This window comes from Salvelinus alpinus, chromosome 5 (genome assembly GCF_045679555.1).
Source record: "Salvelinus alpinus chromosome 5, SLU_Salpinus.1, whole genome shotgun sequence".
Taxonomy (NCBI): Eukaryota; Metazoa; Chordata; class Actinopteri; order Salmoniformes; family Salmonidae; genus Salvelinus; species Salvelinus alpinus.
Genome location: NC_092090.1, coordinates 1,226,906 through 1,240,951, shown reverse-complemented (window position 1 = coordinate 1,240,951; position 14,046 = coordinate 1,226,906). Strand labels below are relative to the sequence as shown.

The 14,046-nt window shown below is 47.1% G+C and overlaps 1 protein-coding gene across 1 annotated transcript in view; it reads left to right on the top strand.

Annotated features, from left to right (window-relative positions):
• The window catches only part of LOC139575135 (solute carrier organic anion transporter family member 3A1-like), a 51,624-nt gene extending 38,511 nt beyond the window's left edge, over positions 1–13,113 (top strand). Inside the window, exons 7-10 of the mRNA XM_071400138.1 lie at positions 1,781–1,949; positions 4,941–5,113; positions 11,215–11,279; positions 12,449–13,113. Of these exons, the coding sequence (XP_071256239.1) occupies positions 1,781–1,949; positions 4,941–5,113; positions 11,215–11,279; positions 12,449–12,825 (784 nt within the window). The 3' untranslated portion in view covers positions 12,826–13,113. The remainder of the gene's footprint in view (positions 1–1,780; positions 1,950–4,940; positions 5,114–11,214; positions 11,280–12,448) is intronic.
• Positions 13,114–14,046: the final 933 nt, after the last annotated feature.

Below are 14,046 nucleotides of genomic sequence, written 5' to 3'. Positions count from 1 at the left end.
GATGATAGAAAGTGTAGCCTCTATAGATGATAGAAAGTGTAGCCTCTATAGATGATAGAAAGTGTAGCCTCTATAGATGATAGAAAGTGTAGCCTCTATAGATGATAGAAAGTGTAGCCTCTATAGATGATAGATAGTGTAGTCTCTATAGATGATAGAAAGTGTAGCCTCTATAGGTGATAGTGTAGCCTCTATAGATGATAGATAGTGTAGCCTCTATAGATGATAGTGTAGCCTCTATAGATGATAGAAAGTGTAGCCTCTATAGATGATAGAAAGTGTTAGCCTCTATGGATGATAGAAAGTGGTAGTCCTGGCTATAGATGATAGAAAGTGTAGCCTCTCATAGCATGATAGAAAGCTGATAGTCCTCTAGTAGATGATTAGAACAGTCGTAGCCCTCCTATAGACTGATAGACTAGTGTCCAGGCCGTTGCTATAGATGATAGATAGTGTAGCCTCTATAGGTGATAGACAGTGTAGCCTCGTATAGATGATAGTAAAGTGTAGCCTCTATAGATGATAGAAAGTGTAGCCTCTATAGATGATAGAAAGTGTAGCCTCTATAGATGATAGAAAGTGTAGCCTCTATAGATGATAGAAAGTGTAGCCTCTATAGATGATAGAAAGTGTAGCCTCTATAGATGATAAGTGTAGCCTCTATAGATGATAGAAAGTGTAGCCTCTATAGATGATAGAAAGTGTAGCCTCTATAGATGATAGAAAGTGTAGCCTCTATAGATGATGGAAAGTGTAGCCTCTATAGATGATAGAAAGTGTAGCCTCTATAGATGATAGAAAGTGTAGCCTCTATAGATGATAGATAGTGTAGCCTCTATAGATGATAGAAAGTGTAGCCTCTATAGATGATAGAAAGTGTAGACTCTCATAGGTCCGATCATTGATAGTTAGGCTAATGCACGTCTATATGTTTTATTTGCCAGTAGCATACCACGCTGTATGCCTCTATAGGCTTGATTCTGAAGCTAAGTAGGGTCGGTCCTAGTCAGTACCTGGATGAGAGACCAGATGCTAGCCTCTATAGTGGTGATAGAGGGCTAGTAGGAGGCGCTCTATCAGATGATCTAGAAAGTGTCCAATGCCTCTATAGCAGTGATTAGGGACACTACCCTGTGTAGGGTGCCGTCTATAGATGATACGTTAAACGGGTGTCATGCCTCTATAGATGATAGAAAGATCCCGTAGCACTTATCATAAGAGTAGAGGTGGTAACCCAGTGTGACTCTGGCTAAATGTCCCAATCATTGATGCTCAGGCCAATGCATGGTTATCTAATGATCTCCAGTTTGGATGGGCGATTTATAGCCTATCAGGCAAATGTACTGTGATACAGGTCGTTAGCGGTATATGGGTTACGGGTTCTCAGTTAACATACATGGTATGATAAGGGTAAAATAGGGTTATGGTATATGTGTTAGTTATCAGCATGGTGTGATTTATAGCCTATCAGGCAAATGTCTAGTGGAAAGGTAGTGCAAGGTAGCCGCTTGTGGATCAAGACAGCACTAGATGCAGATCTGCCTAGGTAACTGTTGGGTCAAGACAAACAGACCAGACTGTCTGGTACTGTTGGGTCAAGACAAACATGAATTGGCTGATACAGAAACAGACTGTCTGGTTAGTAGTTGTAATCTGTCCTACTTGTGTAATGGATTACATTTACTGTATATAGCGATCAATGTACATAGTATGTTTCCAGTGTTTTGATAATGCCTTGGTTTTCTATATGCCAGTATGTAACCTGTTTGCCTGTTCCCAGGACCCTGCGGTCATGGCAGAGACCGGAGCACGCCTGCATCAGACAGTCTGGTAACTGCTGGATCACAGACACTCAGACTAGACTGCCCTGGTGCTGTTGGCTCCAACGGCGATCAGACCTGACCTCTCTGGCACTGCTTCGCCGGCTGCCTCACACCTGTAAGTCCCTGGTACTGTCCGGTCAGGACAAACAGACTATAACAGACTGGCTGGTACTATTGGGTCATAGACAACCAGAGTAGACTGTCTGGTACTGTTGGTCAAGACAAACAGACTCATAACAGACTGTCTGATACTAGTCAGGGTCAAGACCAACAGACTGTAACGGAGCAGGCTGATACTAGTCAGGGTCAAGACCAACAGACTGTAACGGAGCAGGCTGATATTAGTCAGGGTCAAGCCAACACTGTAGGAGCAGGCTATATGGTACTGTCAGGGTCACGCAACACTGTACCGGAGCAGGCTAGTATTAGTCAGGGTCAACACAAACAGACTGTAGGAGACAGGCTGATATTAGTCAGGGTCACGACAACACTGTACGGACTGTCAGGCTACTATTAGGTCAGGGTCACCAACAGACTGCAACGGAGCAGGCTGATATTAGTCAGGGTCAAGACCAACAGACTGTAACGGAGCAGGCTGATATTAGTCAGGGTCACGACAAACAGACTGTAGGAGACAGGCTGATATTAGTCAGGGTCAAGCCAACACTGTAGGAGCAGACTGTCTGATACTAGTCAGGGTCACCAGACACTGTAGGAGCAGGCTATATGGTACTGTCAGGGTCACGACAAACAGACTGTAACGGAGCAGGCTGATATTAGTCAGGGTCAAGACCAACAGACTGTAACGGAGCAGGCTGATACTAGTCAGGGTCAAGCCAACACTGTAGGAGACAGGCTGATACTAGTCAGGGTCACCAGACACTGTAGGAGCAGACTGTCTGATACTAGTCAGGGTCAGACCAACAGACTGTAACGGAGCAGGCTGATATTAGTCAGGGTCAAGACCAACAGACTGTAACGGAGCAGGCTGGTATTAGTTAGGGTCACCAGACACTGTAGGAGCAGGCTATATGGTACTGTCAGGGTCACGACAACACTGTAGGAGCAGGCTATATGGTACTGTTAGGGTCAAGACCAACAGACTGTAACGGAGCAGGCTGATACTAGTCAGGGTCAAGACCAACAGACTGTAACGGAGCAGGCTGATATTAGTCAGGGTCAAGACCAACAGACTGTAGGAGACTGTCTAGTATTAGTCAGGGTCAACACAAACAGACTGTAACGGACTGTCAGGCTACTGTTGAGTCAGGGTCACCATACATTGGCTGATACAGGAGCAGATTGTCTGGTACTATTGAGTCAGGGTCAACCATGACATTGGCTGATACAGGAGCAGGCTATCTGATTAGTCAGGTGTCACCTAACCTACTTGTAGGAGCATGGACTATATTTACTGTATACAGCGGTCACCATACACTAGTATGTGAGCAGTGCTATGATTATGTCAGGGTCACCAACACTGCTAGGATGCAAGCTATATTACCTGTTCCCAGGGTCACTGCAATCACTGGTAGAGAGCAGAGCATACCTGCATCAGTCAGCGGTCACTGCTACACAGCCTGTAGTGAGCAGGCTATGTGTGGCTCCAACGGGATCACCAACACTGTAGGAGCAGGCTATATTAGTCAGGGTGCACTCAACACTGTAGGACGCAGGCTATATTAGTCAGGGTCACCAACACTGTAGGAGCAAGCTATATTAGTCAGGGTCATCCATAGCAGACCATGTAGGAGCAGGCTATATTAGTCAGGGTCACCATACAGCTGCCTCAGGAGCAGGCCTATGGATTAGCTCACGGTCACCATACACATGATAGGAGATACCCATCTGGTACATCATGTCAGGGTCACCAACACTGTAGGAGCAGGCTATATTAGTCAGGGTCACCAACACTGTAGGAGCAAGCTATATTAGTCAGGGTCACCAACACTGTAGGAGCAGGCTATATTAGTCAGGGTCACCAACACTGTAGGAGCAGGCTATATTAGTCAGGGTCACCAACACTGTAGGAGCAGGCTATATTAGTCAGGGTCACCAACACTGTAGGAGCAGGCTATATTAGTCAGGGTCACCAACACTGTAGGAGCAGGCTATATTAGTCAGGGTCACCAACACTGTAGGAGCAGGCTATATTAGTCAGGGTCACCAACACTGTAGGAGCAGGCTATATTAGTCAGGGTCACCAACACTGTAGGAGCAGGCTATATTAGTCAGGGTCACCAACACTGTAGGAGCAGGCTATATTAGTCAGGGTCACCAACACTGTAGGAGCAGGCTATATTAGTCAGGGTCACCAACACTGTAGGAGCAGGCTATATTAGTCAGGGTCACCAACACTGTAGGAGCAGGCTATATTAGTCAGGGTCACCAACACTGTAGGAGCAGGCTATATTAGTCAGGGTCACCAACACTGTAGGAGCAGGCTATATTAGTCAGGGTCACCAACACTGTAGGAGCAGGCTATATTAGTCAGGGTCACCAACACTGTAGGAGCAAGCTATATTAGTCAGGGTCACCAACACTGTAGGAGCAGGCTATATTAGTCAGGGTCCACCAGACACTGTAGGAGCAGGCTATATTAGTCAGGGTCACCAACACTGTAGGAGCAAGCTATATTAGTCAGGGTCACCAACACTGTAGGAGCAGGCTATATTAGTCAGTGTAGGCGATACTATAGGAGGTATCCTGTCAGTCCCCAAACTGTGCACCAGCTATATAGTGCACTATAGGTGATGTAGACCAGTTTATGGACCCATAGGTGATATCCTGACCTCCCCAGATCCTGATAGCTGTATGTGTATCCAGGTGATGTAGAACAGTTTATGGATCTATAGGTGATATCCTGTCCTCCTCCAGAACCTGACCAGCTGTATGTGTATCTATAGGTGATGTAGAACAGTTTATGGATCTATAGGTGATATCCTGTCCTCCTCCAGAACCTGACCAGCTGCATGTGTATCTATAGGGGATGTAGAACAGTTTATGGATCTATAGGTGATATCCTGTCCTCCTCCAGAACCTGACCAGCTGCATGTGTATCTATAGGTGATGTAGAACAGTTTATGGATCTATAGGTGATATCCTCTCCTCCTCCAGAACCTGACCAGCTGTATGTGTATCAGCAGTAAGGAGGAGGAGGCGGTGGCGTTGCCGGGGAAATGCCCCAGTCCAGGCTGCCAACAGGCCTTTATCACCTTCCTTTGTGTCATCTGTGTGTGCAGCATGATCGGAGCCATGGCCCAGACACCCTCCGTCGTCATACTTATCAGGTAACCTCTAACCCTGATCCCTAACCCAGACCCCCTCAGTTATCATACTCATCAGGTCATCCCTAACCCAGACCCCCTCTGTTATCAGGTAACCTCTAATCCTGATCCCTAACCCAGACCCCCTCTGTTATCAGGTAACCTCTAACCCTGATCCCTAACCCAGACCCCCTCTTATCAGGTAACCTCTAACCCTGATCCCTAACCCAGACCCCCTCAGTTATCATACTCATCAGGTCATCCCTAACCCAGACCCCCTCTGTTATCATACTCACCAGGTAACCTCTAACCCTGATCCCTAACCCAGACCCCCTCTGTTATCATACTCATCAGGTCATCCCTAACCCAGACCCCCTCTGTTATCAGGTAACCTCTAACCCTAACCCTAACCCAGACCCCCTCTGTTATCATACTCATCAGGTCATCCCTAACCCAGACCCCCTCTGTTATCAGGTAACCTCTAACCCTAACCCAGACCCCCTCTGTTATCATACTCATCAGGTAACCTCTAACCCAGACCCCTCTGTTATCATACTCATCAGGTCATCCCTAACCCAGACCCCTCTGTTATCATACTCATCAGGTAACCTCTAACCCAGACCCCTCTGTTATCATACTCATCAGGTCATCCCTAACCCAGACCCCCTCTATTATCAGGTAACCTCTAACCCTGATCCCTAACCCAGACCCCCTCTGTTATCATACTCATCAGGTAACCTCTAACCCAGACCCCCTCTGTTATCATACTCATCAGGTAACCTCTAACCCAGACCCCCTCTATTATCATACTCATCAGGTCATCCCTAACCTAGACCCCCTCTGTTATCATACTCATCAGGTAACCTCTAACCCAGACCCCCTCTATTATCATACTCATCAGGTCATCCCTAACCCAGACCCCCTCTGTTATCATACTCATCAGGTCATCCCTAACCCAGACCCCCTCTGTTATCAGGTAACCTCTAACCCTGATCCCTAACCCTGACCCCCTCTGTTATCATACTTATCAGGTCATCCCTAACCCAGACCCCCTCTTATCAGGTAACCTCTAACCCTGATCCCTAACCCTGACCCCCTCTGTTATCATACTCATCAGGTCATCCCTAACCCAGACCCCCTCTGTTATCAGGTAACCTCTAACCCTGATCCCTAACCCTGACCCCCTCTGTTATCATACTTATCAGGTCATCCCTAACCCAGACCCCTCTGTTATCATACTCATCAGGTCATCCCTAACCCTGATCCCCTCTGTTATCATACTTATCAGGTCATCCCTAACCCAGACCCCCTCTGTTATCATACTCATCAGGTAACCTCTAACCCAAACCCCCTCTATTATCATACTCATCAGGTCATCCCTAACCCAGACCCCTCTGTTATCAGGTAACCTCTAACCCTGATCCCTAACCCAGACCCCCTCTGTTATCATACTCATCAGGTAACCTCTAACCCAGACCCCCTCTGTTATCATACTTATCAGGTAACCTCTAACCCTGACCCCCTCTGTTATCATACTTATCAGGTCATCCCTAACCCAGACCCCCTCTGTTATCATACTTATCAGGTAACCTCTAACCCAGACCCCCTCTGTTATCAGGTAACCTCTAACCCTGATCCCTAACCCTGACCCCCTCTGTTATCATACTTATCAGGTCATCCCTAACCCAGACCCCCTCTGTTATCATACTTATCAGGTAACCTCTAACCCAGACCCCTCTGTTATCATACTCATCAGGTCATCCCTAACCCAGACCCCCTCTGTTATCATACTTATCAGGTAACCTCTAACCCAGACCCCTCTGTTATCATACTTATCAGGTCATCCCTAACCCTGACCCCCTCTGTTATCATACTTATCAGGTCATCCCTAACCCAGACCCCCTCTGTTATCATACTTATCAGGTAACCTCTAACCCAGACCCCCTCTGTTATCATACTCATCAGGTTAGACCCCTCAGATGTACCTGTGTTATGTGGACAACAGGAAGAGTAGCTGCTGGATTTGCAATAGCCAAAGGGGATCCTAATCAATGAAATCCTCTAACCCCTTATGTCATCATTCTGGTCCCCAGCACGAAATCAAAATAATGTTGCTCAAACTGAAGGGGGAACTAACAAAGTGTAACTGACAACAACCAAAACAGGTTTTAGGAGGGGTTCTGAAAGACAGTCATGGGGGTGTCCACTGACAGTTGACCAGCAACAACAACTAGAACCGTAAAGACACCCACCATGAGAGCCCACTAATACATCTGCCCAAGAAGAGGCAAAGAAAAACCCACACCACACTTAAAGACAGGAAGCAAACCAAAAAGGTGACGCAATACTAAAACCCACACCAAACTTAAAGACAGGAAGCAAACCAAAAAGGTGGCGCAATACTAAACACAGGAAATCAGATAAAGGATGTTTTTCTAGAAATCAAATTGGGAGTGCCACCTACAGGTGTTGACCCTCCACATCTCTCAAGGCAACTGGAACACTGGGCCAGACACTCTTAAATAACACCTGGGCCAGACACTCTTAAATAACACCTGGGCCAGGCACTGTTAAATAACACCTGGGCCAGGCACTGTTAAATAACACCTGGGCCAGACACTCTTAAATAACACCTGGGTCAGGTACTCTTAAATAACATCTGGGCCAGACACTCTTAAATAACACCTGGGCCAGACACTCTTAAATAACACCTGGGCCAGACACTCTTAAATAACACCTGGGCCAGACACTCTTAAATAACACCTGGGCCAGACACTCTTAAATAACACCTGGGCCAGACACTCTTAAATAACACCTGGGCCAGACACTCTTAAATAACACCTGGGCCAACACAGTAGAAACACCTTCCCACTAACGAGATGGCAACCAGAACAGGTGTAACACATACTGTCTAACGAGATGACAACCAGAACAGGTGTAACACATACTGACTAACGAGATGACAACCAGAACAGGTGTAACACATACTGACTAACGAGATGACAACCAGAACAGGTGTAACACATACTGACTAACGAGATGACAACCAGAACAGGTGTAACACATACTGACTAACGAGGTGACAACCAGAACAGGTGTAACACATACTGACTAACGAGATGACAACCAGAACAGGTGTAACACATACTGACTAACGAGATGACAACCAGAACAGGTGTAACACATACTGACTAACGAGATGACAACCAGAACAGGTGTAACACATACTGACTAACGAGATGACAACCAGAACAGGTGTAACACATACTGACTAACGAGATGACAACCAGAACAGGTGTAACACATACTGACTAACGAGATGACAACCAGAACAGGTGTAACACATACTGACTAACGAGATGACAACCAGAACAGGTGTAACACATACTGACTAACGAGATGACAACCAGCACAGGTGTAACACATACTGACTAACGAGATGACAACCAGAACAGGTGTAACACATACTGACTAACGAGGTGACAACCAGAACAGGTGTAACACATACTGACTAACGAGATGACAACCAGCACAGGTGTAACACATACTGACTAACGAGATGACAACCAGCACAGGTGTAACACATACTGACTAACGAGATGACAACCAGCACAGGTGTAACACATACTGACTAACGAGATGACAACCAGAACAGGTGTAACACATACTGACTAACGAGATGACAACCAGAACAGGTGTAACACATACTGACTAACGAGATGGCAACCAGAACAGGTGTAACACATACTGACTAACGAGATGACAACCAGCACAGATGTAACACATACTGACTAATGAGGTGACAACCAGCACAGGTGTAACACATACTGACTAACGAGATGACAACCAGAACAGGTGTAACACATACTGACTAACGAGGTGACAACCAGCACAGCTGTAACACATACTGACTAACGAGATGACAACCAGCACAGGTGTAACACATACTGACTAACGAGATGACAACCAGCACAGGTGTAACACATACTGACTAACGAGATGACAACCAGCACAGGTGTAACACATACTGACTAACGAGATGACAACCAGAACAGGTGTAACACCATAGCTGACTAACGAGATGACAACCAGAACAGGTGTAACACATACTGACTAATGAGATGGCACCAGCACATGTAACGCTTACTGGCTGTAACGAGCTGCACTGCTGTAACGGCTTACCGCATGCTGTAACGAGCATGACAACGCAGCACAGCTGTAACACATACTGACTAACGAGCTGACAACTGCAGTAACAGGCTGTAACACATACTGACTAACGAGATGACAACTGCAGTAACAGGTGTAACACGCTGACTGACTAACGAGATGACAACCAGCACAGGTGTAACAGCATACTGACTAACTGTAGATGGCATACCAGCACAGCTGTAACAGCATACTGACTAACGAGATGACAACCAGCACAGGTGTAACAGCATACTGACTAACGACTTTCCGCTGCTGTAACCAGCATCAGCTGCTGTAACAGCTTCCAGCTGCCGTAACAGCTTACAACTGCTGTAACGCTAACAGCTGCTGTAACAGCTTCCACTGCATGTAACTGCTTACGCTGCTATAACTGCTATGAACATGCTGCTGTAACTGCTTGCTGCTACATGAACTGCTTACTGCTGCTGTAACGGCTTGCTTACTGCTGTAACTGCTTTCCGCTGCTGTAACGGCTTGCCGCTGCTGTAACGGCTTGCCGCTGCTGTAACTGCTTGCCGCTGCTGTAACTGCTTTCTGCTGCTGTAACTGCTTTCTGCTGCTGTAACTGCTTACTGCTGTTGTAACTGCTTTCTGCTGTTGTAACTGCTTACTGCTGCTGTAACTGCTTTCTGCTGCTGTAACTGCTTTCTGCTGCTGTAACTGCTTTCTGCTGCTGTAACTGCTTTCCGCTGCTGTAACGGCTTGCCGCTGCTGTAACTGCTTTCTGCTGCTGTAACGGCTTGCTGCTGCTGTAACGGCTTGCTGCTGCTGTAACTGCTTGCTGCTGCTGTAACTGCTTGCCGCTGCTGTAACTGCTTTCTGCTGCTGTAACTGCTTACTGCTGCTGTAACTGCTTACTGCTGCTGTAACTGCTTGCCGCTGCTGTAACTGCTTTCTGCTGCTGTAACTGCTTTCTGCTGCTGTAACTGCTTACTGCTGTTGTAACTGCTTTCTGCTGTTGTAACTGCTTACTGCTGTTGTAACTGCTTTCTGCTGCTGTAACTGCTTTCTGCTGCTGTAACTGCTTTCTGCTGCTGTAACTGCTTTCTGCTGCTGTAACTGCTTTCTGCTGCTGTAACTGCTTGCTGCTGCTGTAACTGCTTTCTGCTGCTGTAACTGCTTTCTGCTGCTGTAACTGCTTGCTGCTGCTGTAACTGCTTTCTGCTGCTGTAACTGCTTTCTGCTGCTGTAACTGCTTACTGCTGCTGTAACTGCTTTCTGCTGCTGTAACTGCTTTCTGCTGCTGTAACTGCTTTCTGCTGCTGTAACTGCTTTCTGCTGCTGTAACTGCTTTCTGCTGCTGTAACTGCTTTCTGCTGCTGTAACTGCTTTCTGCTGCTGTAACTGCTTACTGCTGCTGTAACTGCTTACTGCTGCTGTAACTGCTTGCTGCTGCTGTAACTGCTTACTGCTGCTGTAACTGCTTACTGCTGCTGTAACTGCTTTCTGCTGCTGTAACTGCTTACTGCTGTTGTAACTGCTTTCTGCTGCTGTAACTGCTTTCTGCTGCTGTAACTGCTTTCTGCTGCTGTAACTGCTTACTGCTGTTGTAACTGCTTACTGCTGCTGTAACTGCTTTCTGCTGCTGTAACGGCTTGCTGCTGCTGTAACTGCTTTCTGCTGCTGTAACTGCTTTCTGCTGCTGTAACTGCTTTCTGCTGCTGTAACTGCTTGCTGCTGCTGTAACTGCTTTCTGCTGCTGTAACTGCTTTCTGCTGCTGTAACTGCTTTCTGCTGCTGTAACTGCTTGGTGCTGCTGTAACTGCTTGCTGCTGCTGTAACTGCTTGCTGCTGCTGTAACTTCTTGCTGCTGCTGTAACTGCTTGCTGCTGCTGTAACTGCTTGCTGCTGCTGTAACTGCTTGCTGCTGTACATTTGGACTGTTTTCTATAGTGTGTTTGTTTGTGTTTCAGAACAGTGAGCCCTGAGCTAAAATCCTACGCTCTTGGAGTTCTGTTTCTGGGCCTGAGACTACTAGGTAGGAGATCACTGTCATCAATAACATGTTTCTGGGCCTGAGACTACTAGGTAGGAGATCACTGTCATCAATAACATGTTTCTGGGCCTTAGACTACTAGGAAGGAGATCACTCTCATCAATAACATGTTTCTGGGCCTGAGACTACTAGGTAGGAGATCACTGTCATCAATAACATGTTTCTGGGCCTGAGACTACTAGGTAGGAGATCACTGTCATCAATAACATGTTTCTGGGCCTGAGACTACTAGGTATGAGATCACTGTCATCAATAACATGTTTCTGGGCCTGAGACTACTAGGTAGGAGATCACTGTCATCAATAACATGTTTCTGGGCCTGAGACTACTAGGTAGGAGATCACTGTCATCAATAACATGTTTCTGGGCCTGAGACTACTAGGTAGGAGATCACTGTCATCAATAACATGTTTCTGGGCCTGAGACTACTAGGTATGAGATCACTGTCATCAATAACATGTTTCTGGGCCTGAGACTACTAGGTAGGAGATCACTGTCATCAATAACATGTTTCTGGGCCTGAGACTACTAGGTAGGAGATCACTGTCATCAATAACATGTTTCTGGGCCTGAGACTACTAGGTAGGAGATCACTGTCATCAATAACATGTTTCTGGGCCTGAGACTACTAGGTATGAGATCACTGTCATCAATAACATGTTTCTGGGCCTGAGACTACTAGGTAGGAGATCACTGTCATCAATAACATGTTTCTGGGCCTGAGACTACTAGGTAGGAGATCACTGTCATCAATAACATGTTTCTGGGCCTGAGACTACTAGGTAGGAGATCACTGTCATCAATAACATGTTTCTGGGCCTGAGACTACTAGGTAGGAGATCACTGTATTGTTTATGTACCGTACAAACCAAGCTGAATCAGTTCAAGGTAATGTTAGCTATATTGTATGTGTTTAAGTATGATGGCTGATCTATTGTTTGCATTTACAAGCCACAATGAACCAAGCAAACCAGACAATCACAGCATCTAAGGTTTGAGTCTAATGTCTGATCTATGTTCCCTCTCCTCCCAGGTTTCATCCCTCCTCCTCTGATCTTATGTTATCTATATGGGTTTGGGTGTAATGTCTGATCTATGTTATCTATATGGGTTTGGGTGTAATGTCTGATCTATGTTCCCTCTCCTCCCAGGTTTCATCCCTCCTCCTCTGATCTTCGGCATGGGCATCGACTCCACCTGCCTGTTCTGGTCCACGGTCTGTGGAGACAAGGGAGCCTGCATGCTCTACGACAACGTGGCCTATCGACACCTCTACGTGAGTATCGCCATCGCTCTCAAGTCCACCGCCTTCATCCTTTACACCACCACTTGGCAATGTCTCCGGACCAACTATAAGAAATACATTAAGAACAGTGAAGGCTACCTGACTCCCACCCAGCTGTTTGCCTCCAACGTGACTCTGGACAACCTGGGCAAGGAGATCACCCAGAACCCAGGCAACCGGACAAAGTTTATATATAACCTGGAGGAACCAGAGATGAGTTATAACATGGAGTCTGTTTTATAGTTTCTCCAAGACCAGGGGGACGACTCACTGGCTCACTGCCTGACTGGCAAGCTGGCTGACTGACTGGCTGGCTGCCTGACTGGTAAGCTGGCTGAGTGGCTGGCTGCCTGACTGGCAAGCTAACTGGCTGGCTGGCTGCCTGACTGGCAAGCTGGCTGACTGCCTGACTGGCAAGCTAACTGGCTGGCTGGCTGGCTGACTGACAAGCTAACTAACTAACTGGCTGGCTGACTGGCAAGCTAACTAACTGGCTTGCTGGCTGACTGGCAAGCTAACTGGCTGGCTGGCTGGCTGACTGGCAAGCTAACTGGCTGGCTGGCTGGCTGACTGGCAAGCTAACTGGCTGGCTTGCTGCCTGACTGGCAAGCTAACTGACTGGCTTGCTGGCTGACTGGCAAGCTAACTGGCTGGCTTGCTGCCTGACTGGCAAGCTAACTGGCTGGCTGGCTGGCTGACTGGCAAGCTAACTGGCTGGCTGGCTGACTGGCAAGCTAACTAACTGGCTGGCTGGCTGGCTGACTGGCAAGCTAACTGGCTGGCTGGCTGACTGGCAAGCTAACTGGCTGGCTTGCTGGCTGACTGCTGTTGTCATCACAACACACTACTATTCACTCTTTATTCTGGTCTTTAAGAGACATTTCTGATCAGTTTTATCCACATTAACAGGCCTCCTCCGGCCTGGGATGATTGTTCTAAGCCAGACAACACAGTGGTAGTACTGGCTGGGTAGAATTCAGTGGTTTTTGTCAGGGCCACAGGAGGTGGAGTTGTTGTCGTCTGTCATGTGTTGTCCTCTCTGGGTGCAGATAGACAGGGTCAGTCCTGACCTGATCCATCAGAGTGTCTGTCTGACTGTTCTCCTCAGGTCTCCTCTGGCCTGGGATGATTGTTCTGAGCCAGACAACACCGTGGTAGTCTGTCATGTGTTGTCCTCTCTGGGTGCAGGTAGACAGGGTCAGTCCTGACCTGATCCATCAGAGTGTCTGTCTGACTGTTCTCCTCAGGTCTCCTCTGGCCTGGGATGATTGTTCTGAGCCAGACAACACCGTGGTAGTCTGTCATGTGTTGTCCTCTCTGGGTGCAGATAGACAGGGTCAGTCCTGACCTGATCCATCAGAGTGTCTGTCTGTCTGTTCTCCTCAGCTCAACATATCATAGGAAATCTCTTTCAGTTCCAACCAGTCCCAATGAACATATGGAAGCATCCCCACTAGATAATCT